The sequence below is a fragment of the Mycetomoellerius zeteki genome, unplaced genomic scaffold, assembly GCF_001594055.1.
Source record: "Mycetomoellerius zeteki isolate Tzet28-1 unplaced genomic scaffold, Tzet1.0 scaffold403, whole genome shotgun sequence".
NCBI lineage: Eukaryota > Metazoa > Arthropoda > Insecta > Hymenoptera > Formicidae > Mycetomoellerius > Mycetomoellerius zeteki.
In genome coordinates, this window is record NW_017257396.1 from 5,114 (window position 1) to 14,293 (window position 9,180).

The following is a 9,180-nucleotide window of genomic DNA, read 5'->3' on the forward strand; positions in this document are numbered from 1 at the left end:
GTCGTCCCGGAATCGATGACGACCAATGTCATTCGAGTATACCATGACGACATGGCTCATTGTGGCATAGACAAGACCATACAAGGCATTTTAAATACATATTGGTTTCCTTCTATGAGACGAAAAGTCACGAACCACATCGACAATTGTTTAACGTGTCTAATGACCAATTCCTCTTCGCATACGCGCGAAGGTGATCTGCAGTTAGAACCTCTATCAAAAGATCCATTTAAATTAATTCATATAAATCATTTCGGTCCATTTCAGACAACAGACGACGGTTATCGTCATATCTTGGTAATTGTGGATTCGTTCACGCGTTTTACGTGGCTCTTCCCTACTAAGTCCACAAATACAAAAGAAGTCAATCTTCATTTGAAACGTCTTTTCGATATATTCTGGTCACCATATGAAATTGTCACAGACAGAGGCACTGCTTTCACCTCCGCCGAATTTCAATCATTTGTTAAGGATCAGTCGATTAAACATCGACTCGTCGCAGTAGCGTCACCTTGGGCGAATGGCTTGGTCGAAAGAGTCAACAGATTCATTAAATCCTCACTAAAAAAATTGTTAAATGTCCCAGCAGATTGAAAGACTTGTTTAAATAAAGTCCAATATGTATTAAATAATTCTTTTCATTCAAGCATTAAAAACACGCCTTCCAAGTTACTTCTCGGATCGTCGTAAACACGCCGACAGAATACTTATAGATCTCATCGATGATTTGCTTTCAATTGATAAAGATTTAGTTAAAGAAAGGCAGTCAGATTTCGATGTCGCATCTGAAGATGCCACCACTCAGAGAATTCGTGATTATAACAAAATTTATTACGACAGCAAACATGTCTCGCCTACACGGTATAAAACTTGCAATCGAAACCAGGACAAAGTTCAAAGTTAGATCCGCCGTATAAAATATAAAGGTCCGTATCAAATCACTAAAGTTTTAAAGCACAATAGATATTTAGTTTCGGACATACCGGGATTTAAAGGGTTATATCTGTTTGAAATTTTTTTTTCCATTTTTTTTTATTGGCTTAAAATACGCTAAAACATCCCTAGATTCATAATCAATAACGTCCTTGTGTAAACACAACTTAGAAATATTCTTAAAATTAATTTTTCTGGAACAACTCCGAAGCGTAAAAATAGCAAATTTCGATTGTATCGTCGACGCTGCATTTTTTAATCTCGCGCACATAAAAACGCCTCTAACTTATCGATCGTCGAGAATATACTTCAAAATTGAGTCATAGATGTCATTACATACTATAAAACCATTATTATAGACTGAATACTACGTCTTTACCACTGTGAGAGCACGTGTTTCGTCAATCAGCTGTACGCTGCAGTTCGAGTTGTAGTTCCGTGTTTGTGCTATTATTTTGACTCTATTTATCAGTGAAAAGTAGTGAAATATGAATGATAAGTTGTATGCAGGCCATAAAGGCAGTAAAAATCGAAGTACAGCGCATAGACGAAGCAAGATCGGAAATAGACGCCCGCCTAACCGTCATTCATTTGAGTGCGATTCGGAGTTCGTTAGCGCGTCGTCGAAAAAACTGAAACTGGATAATGATAAGTGTGAGGGATGTAGATGATACAACAGTTCTGTCGAGAGTTCTGGGTAGCCCCCGCAGAGTTCTGTCGAAAATCCTAATGACGAAAATCCGTAAAGTTTGAACTGAAAAAGTTACGAGCGATTATAGGTGTCCATTTTCGAAATTAGACGAGCAAAAAATTTTTTGAAGACTTCTGACAGTTCTGTCGAGAGTTCTGGGTAGCCCCCGCAGAGTTCTATAAAATATCTTAATGAGAAATTTGTGTAAAACTAACCCTGTGAAGCTAGCCACCCATTATTTAAAAAAATAATTTTTTTTGAGAGTTCTGAATAGATTTGCAATAGTTCCAGAGTTCCTGATAGATTTAAGAAATAGTTCCGGCCATTAAAGCCATAAAAACGCGATTTAAAAAATGGGGGGCTAACTTCACGCAGCTCCCCATTTCCGAAAAAAATAATTTTTATTAGAGTTCTAGATAGATTTTCAATAGTTCCAGAGTTCCTGATAGGTTTAAGAAATAGTTCTGTCCGAGAAAGTAAAAAAAACGTCATTGAAAAACCCGAAATTGACACTTAAAAAACAGCCATAACTTTGACAGTATCATTTTTACACAAATTTCTCATTAAGATATTTTATAGAACTCTGCGGGGGCTACCCAGAACTCTCGATAGAACTGTCAAAACTCTTCAAAAAATTTTTTGCTCATCTAATTTCGAAAATGGAACTATAATCGCTCGTAACTTCTTCAGTTCAAACTTTACGGATTTTCGTCATTAGGATTTTCGACAGAACTCTGCGGGGGCTACCCAGAACTCTCGACAGAACTGTTGTATATAATTGTTGAATATAAATTTGTTAATATATAATACATACCTTTTTTATATATAACAGTATGACCGCGAAATTATAAATACAACTACATTTTTTAATTAATATTTCTGTGCCGAATAAGATCCAACATTAAATACTCGAGGTTTTTTTATCTCTATAAAGCTAGCAGGATCAAATCAGCAAAATCAAATCGGACCTATTAAACCTTTTTGGACCTATTGGTACTCATTTTATACTAATTTGTACTCTCAATAAAATTTTGTTTTCTGTGCTGTTCTGAAAAAAAAACCGTTGCCCTGCTAGCTTAACATTAAACTGGCAGGACTAATTGAAATTAAAAGAAAAAAAGAATAAGAATATCAGAAATCAATATGATCAAATTTGTACTAATTTGTACTACGAAAAAAGTTCTAAATTATGTATCGTTTCTAAGGAAACGTGTCGTTGCTAGTTTAATGTTTAAGCTGGCAGTACCATAAAAAAAACAACCCAAGGGCAAAAATAAATTTGTATTAATTTGTACCATTGAAATTAAGTTAATATTTTTTTATCCTTACAATGACTTTGTTAATATATATACTTACAATCTATTTTTTAGTGATCTCAATAACAAAACGTTTATGAATTTGTAGCACTCGATTTTAATAAAAATATTTGTTTAATGAGCATTAAGTTAAGTCAAGCATTTTTTTAAGTCAAGTGTCGAGTTTCAGAAAGGTGATCTAATGATGGCTGGGAGATTAAAAATAATGGTACATTTTATGTATCAAATACAATTTGTATTATAAATGTTATAAAATAATTACAATTATTTTGTAAGGGGAAAAAATATAAAGTATTTACTTACTTTCAATGATACAAATTAGTACAAATTCAGTTTTGTTCATTTTGGTCCTTATGTTGTTTTTGTATGGTTCTGTCAGCTTAAATATTAAACTATCAGCACTGTTTTTTTTGAAAATGATACATATTATAGAATTTTTTTTGGTAGTTCAAATTAGTACAAATTCGATACTATTGATTTCTGATATTTTTTTCTTTTATTTTGTATTGGCCCTGCCAGCTTAGTGCTAAGCTAACAGCGCTACATCTTTTTTTTCAAAATAGCACAGGGTACAAAATTTTTATTGGACGTACGAATTTGTACTAAAAATTCCAGTAGGTCCGATTTGATTCTACTGATTTGATCCTGCTAACTTTATATATATATATATATATAAGAGAAAGCTGGGGTTTTTAATCTATTACCCCAATTTTTAATTTATTACTTTAAAACGCGTTTCACGTTTACAAGTATATGCTTGAAAGATATATTATAGGAAGTAGATAAGAAGGGATTAAATAATTGGAATTAGTAAACAAATTTTTGCCAAAGGAGAAATCGTCTCAGAATACGACCAGGAATATGACACACGTTTGTTTAACTACATTAATTTGTAACAATATGTGTATGAGCCATTTTCATAACAATTCGATGCAAAGTTTATCAGTACACATTGTTTCGAATTACTTTGTAATACATTTTAATATTATTTAATTCAATTTGCTAGCTATGGAAAACGACAAATGAATAAATTTTTTGAAATGGATATAAGTATTTTTTATAAGCAATATACTTATGATGCTATCTTTTTAGAAGTTAAAATTGCATTCATATTGGTAGATATTTCCAAAGATTAAAGAGTTAATTATAAATAGGATTAAAGATAATTATAATGTTTAAGAATAAAGCAAGTCCTAAGGAATTTCCTTTTTATAATTAATAATTATCTTAAAACTGATTTAGAAAGATGATTATTTTCATTGTTACGTTCCATTTATTTTTTATTATATTTTATTATTGTTGTGAGGATTGCGAGGAGAAAGTACCGGAAACCAGGTCCGCTGGTGACGGTCGGAATTGTACACGAACGATCACGAGGAATCGGAAGGTGTCGAAAAGAAGATAGTCAGAGCGATATACAATGCGATGTGCTGCTGAGATTTATTCAGGGATGGGAAAGTTACTTTATAAAAGTAATTAATTACCGTTACAAGTTATTGACTCTGAAAAGTAATTCGTTACAGTTACAAAAGTTACAAAAGTAACTTTAAGTTACTTTTAAGTTACTTTTTTCATCGGAATTTTCACTAAGCATTTCGATATTATTAGGGCTGCATTCAGAAACGTTATCAGACTGCCTTCGTGTATCGTTTTATTCTTATTTTTCACCTAATATTAACCAAGGATGATACACAGGGTCATCAGAGTAATGCAGCCTAGGACAATCAAAAGAAAAAGTCTGGTTTACATTTACATGTTATACAATTTTATTCAAAAAGATAAGAAAATGGCAAAAGACGTTTTTCATTAAAGTAATGTAAACAAATATGAAATAGCACACATATACAATGTTTTTTGTAAAAAAAAATTCTTTTTATATTCGGCTAAAAGTTGGAAATAAATTCCAGCTAATCCAAAATGTTAATAAAAATTCTTATTAATTTTTAACAGAATTTGGTATTCGATTGTATCATCGTGTAAATTCCCTCTCTGTGGCGTTACTATGGAACCACCAATACTGAACATTCGTTCGACAGGAGCACTACTTGGGAGTGCCGTGTTATATTTAATGAAGAATTTTTTTATTCTGTGATAATCATTTAACATGTCAACATTGGAACTATTGAACTTTAGAAAACGGTATAATTCTTCTTGTAAAGATTCGGTTTCTTTTGTTCGTTGGTTAAAATGAAAAAAATCGTCATGATCGATGGATTTTTCACTAACTGGGGAACTTTCAGTAGATTTAATACCGAATAATTCTTCTAAATAAGTTTTAGCTTGCTTCTTTTTTTCTCCGTCTATCCAGTTTAACTTGAATTTCGGATGCAAAGAACTTGCGATGATTAAGTTCTTATCCTCAAATAATGTCGAGAATCTAAAATAAATTAAATATAAATTAATTGGAACGGCGTACTTGCAAACAACTTAATTGCACACACCATTCACATCAGTTGGTTCCTAGTAATTTTTCACTATTTCATCACTGTAATTATATTAGCCAATTAGTGATGTGAGCAATTAATATACAACCATAAATTAAGTAATTTTATGTTTTTGAAAATTTTACAATTTAAGCAATCTTTTAATTATGGGAGATGTAGAAAATATAGATGCAGAAAATTTGTTTACTCTTCTACCACATTATAAATGTCTGATAATGAGACATACATTGAATCTTATCGCGATGAAAGATTCTGAGAAAGTATGTATAAGATGTATAAGAAAAAATATAGAATGAGACATTTTCTAAACTATATATATTATAGTAAAACTGTTATTTAAAAATAATAGAGCACAATGAAATTAACAAAGTACCTTTTATTTAAACCTTCTTGAATAGCCGTAATAAGCGCCTGACAATGGGTAAATCCGTTTTTGTTGAATTTTTCCATTTTTTCTTGTAAAGTTTTCAGACCTGGTAGTAAAAATCCCATATACATCCCTGTTTCCCCCTGTATTATATCCAAGGCTCGGGCCAAAGGTTCCATAATCTAATCGAAATAAAAAAGTGAGATACATTCCACTTTATATATTAGTATATTACTATCTAGATGCACCTGACAATATTCTTCTAGGAATTTAATTTCATTTTCTGTTAGTCTTTGCAAATTGCAATAATCCAGACACTGATTAATTTTTTCGGAATCATTTTTCAAAAGTTTTACTAGTTGCAGTACTGAATCAAAAGTAGAGTTCCATCTGTATTAAAATAAAGATTAGAAAATGAGATAAAAATTTAAATAACTGTTTTTATTATTTTGAGACAAAATATAATAGTGAGATATATAGTAATGATAAATATAAAAACGCGAAGTAGAAATTAATGGTTCAACCAATGATTAATATTTGATGATATAATAAAGTAATATAATGATGATATAATAAAATAAGTAAATAAGTATATATAAAATTTATTCAATCTAAGGCCAATATTCATAACCAATTTTTATTTCAAAATTGTAATCAGAGCTGATGAAAAAGGCCTTTATTATCCAATCCACACACTGATAAAAGCATTACACCAATCACCAGTCTTAAAACTAAATCGATCTTTTATTTATTGGGTGTATTCCAAACCGGGTTAGCTTAGCTTATTTTTTCTCCTAGATGTTGGCATTTCCGTAACTAAACCGAGAAGTGTTCCAAATCCGTCGGCTCTCATAACTAATAGAAGCCAGTAGCTGAGTTTGACGGCCGATAGGTTCGTAACTAAAAACACTTCCCGGTTTTTAGTTACGGAACTGCCAACATCTAAGAGAAAAAATAAGCTAAGCTAATCCGATTCGGAATACATCCACTATCTTCTGCAATAAAAAATCTTCTTACCTAGTAATTACAGGAGTTTTTAAGTAGACACTACAAATTTCCTTTATTTTATCAGCTGTTTGTGTTGACTGATTTTGCTTATTCCAAAGTTTTATTAGTTTAGCGAATGTCATTCTATATTTCTTCTTGTATACAGCATCACTGTCTAAAGCTTTATCACAATCTTTCACTGCTATAAGATTCAATGTATGACTTGCATATCTATGATGTGGTGGAAGAATAAATGAACTTTCTGGATCTATATTTTCCACATCATCAATAATTAAAAGATCACTTAGACTATGAAATTCTGTATTAATAGATTCTTCATCTTCATCCTTCTGGAAACTTCTATAATTTTTATTTTTTAAATTACATTAAACTCTTATGTTAATTATCTCGTACTTTATTTAATTACATCTGTAGTATTTAATTACATTTTATTTATATTAATTATATAGATATATCAATTAAAAAAATTTTTTAAAGAGTATATAAAATATATAACCATAAACTTACTGGAAGGCTTTAACAAAATTTGATCCGTTGTCGGTTGTTGTACCACATACTTTATTTTGGATATGGTATTCGAGAAAGACTGAACTAATTGCCTGAGCTAAAACGTCGTATGTATGTTTGCCTTTTATTCTGCGACAAGCTAGTGCAGCCGATTCTCTCTCTAAAGTTTCAGGATTAATCCAGTGTACAGTAATTCCTAAGTAACTTCTACAAATATAAATTTTAACAAAATAATAAACACACAATAATGTATATATACTATATAATGTATTACAATTTACTTAAAAAATTTTAATAATATTTTCTAGGTAAATATTACTACATTTTTTCAGTTCTAATAAACTGCGGCGATTCACTTTGTTGGACTTGAAACGCAATCTACGACTAAAAGTAATATCACAAACTATTACATTGAGCGATAATTTTAATAATGGCTACGTTTTGACATTCACCACCAGTACTAAAAATCTATAACGTATGTCACATACACTATAAATTTTAAATACTTGTAGTAAATATCGGAATATAATCTATTATACTAGCCAACATCTTAAAACACTGCAAAGAATTTATTAAAATTATATAACTCTTACTAATATAAAGTTAAATAATAATGCTCGTTATTGAAATTATAATATAAACTCTCGAGAGAAACGGCCAAACACAAGCTAACAATATAATGGATGTTAAAATAATATTAATTAAATTTAATATATTAGATACATTAAAAATTTAAACGAAACTACTTTCGACTTCACAAAGTCTTCATCAGTCGTATATGATTTACAAAATATAAATTAACTTGAACATAATAAAAGATTAAATTGTGTGACTATTAATTTTTATCTTTGCGACATTTGTTAGTTCGTTTTTGGCCATTTCTCTCAATAGAGTTTATTAATATAAGTTATACATATTATATCTTTTTCCTTTGCTCCACAAATCTGCCGTTGTCGCAACTATTTCTATTTCTGCCAACTTTTTTTCCAGGGCATTCTTCATTCTATGATACATTTGACAAAGTCTTTCTTTTAATGTCTTTCTGCACATTATATTAACATGTGAAGGAAGTCCAATTCTAATCAAATTGATAAATGATGGACTATCTACAATGGACAGAGGTTGAATATTTTCAACAATAAACTGTAGTATTGCTTTATCCAGTCCTTTTTGAGTAGCCATTGAACTCCCAGCACCCCATCTTTCCAATGTATATTTATTTGGAAAATTATTTACGGAATCTTCATTTGGACGTTTCTTTGACAACTTAATTTTTTCTTTATCTATGGTGTCCAAAAGGTGTGGATGTTTTGCCTATAAATATTATAATTAGAAATTGTTTATATTAAAAATTCATTTATTCCAGCTTTAACTTGTTATACCTACTGTTGTACGTATATTTAATTTAGGGTTGAATATTTCACATAACTGAATAGATTCCACGGAAATCTAAGTTTAATTAAAAAAAAAATAAAAAAATATATTAATTTCTTTCTAACATTATTATTAAAATATTACTCATATTTAACTAATATTTATCTAAAAACACAATTAGCAAAAAGATCGTCTAATAAGAATATGGTACGGTACTTTGTGCACGTATATAAATTATAATTAAATACTTATATACACACAAAGTACCGCGCCATACTCTTATTAACTGATATTTTTGTTAATTTTATTTTTGATATCAAAGTCTTATCACTTTCTTCTTTATCTATCTAAATCTTCGTTTTATTATATATATTTTGACGATATAATTTTATTATATACAAGGTGAAACATTTAAATTGAGATATTCGAATATCTTGAGAAAAAGCATTTAAAAAAAAACGTTCCAAATTACAGTTACAAGAAGTCTTTGCTAATTTTTACAGAAAAAAATTAATTTTAATATATAATAGGCTCTTTAAT

At 29.9% G+C, this 9,180-nt stretch overlaps 1 protein-coding gene across 1 annotated transcript; it reads right to left on the minus strand.

Moving 5' to 3' along the window:
• Positions 1-4,860: 4,860 nt before the first annotated feature.
• LOC108726233 (uncharacterized) lies at positions 4,861-8,580 on the minus strand (the record flags this gene model as incomplete). The annotated part of the gene is made up of 6 exons (XM_018453685.1): positions 4,861-5,317; positions 5,758-5,933; positions 6,000-6,141; positions 6,769-7,098; positions 7,267-7,473; positions 8,189-8,580. Coding segments are annotated over 6 exons (1,704 nt in total), but the record flags the coding sequence as incomplete, so codon positions are not given.
• Between the last annotated feature and the right edge of the window lie 600 nt (positions 8,581-9,180).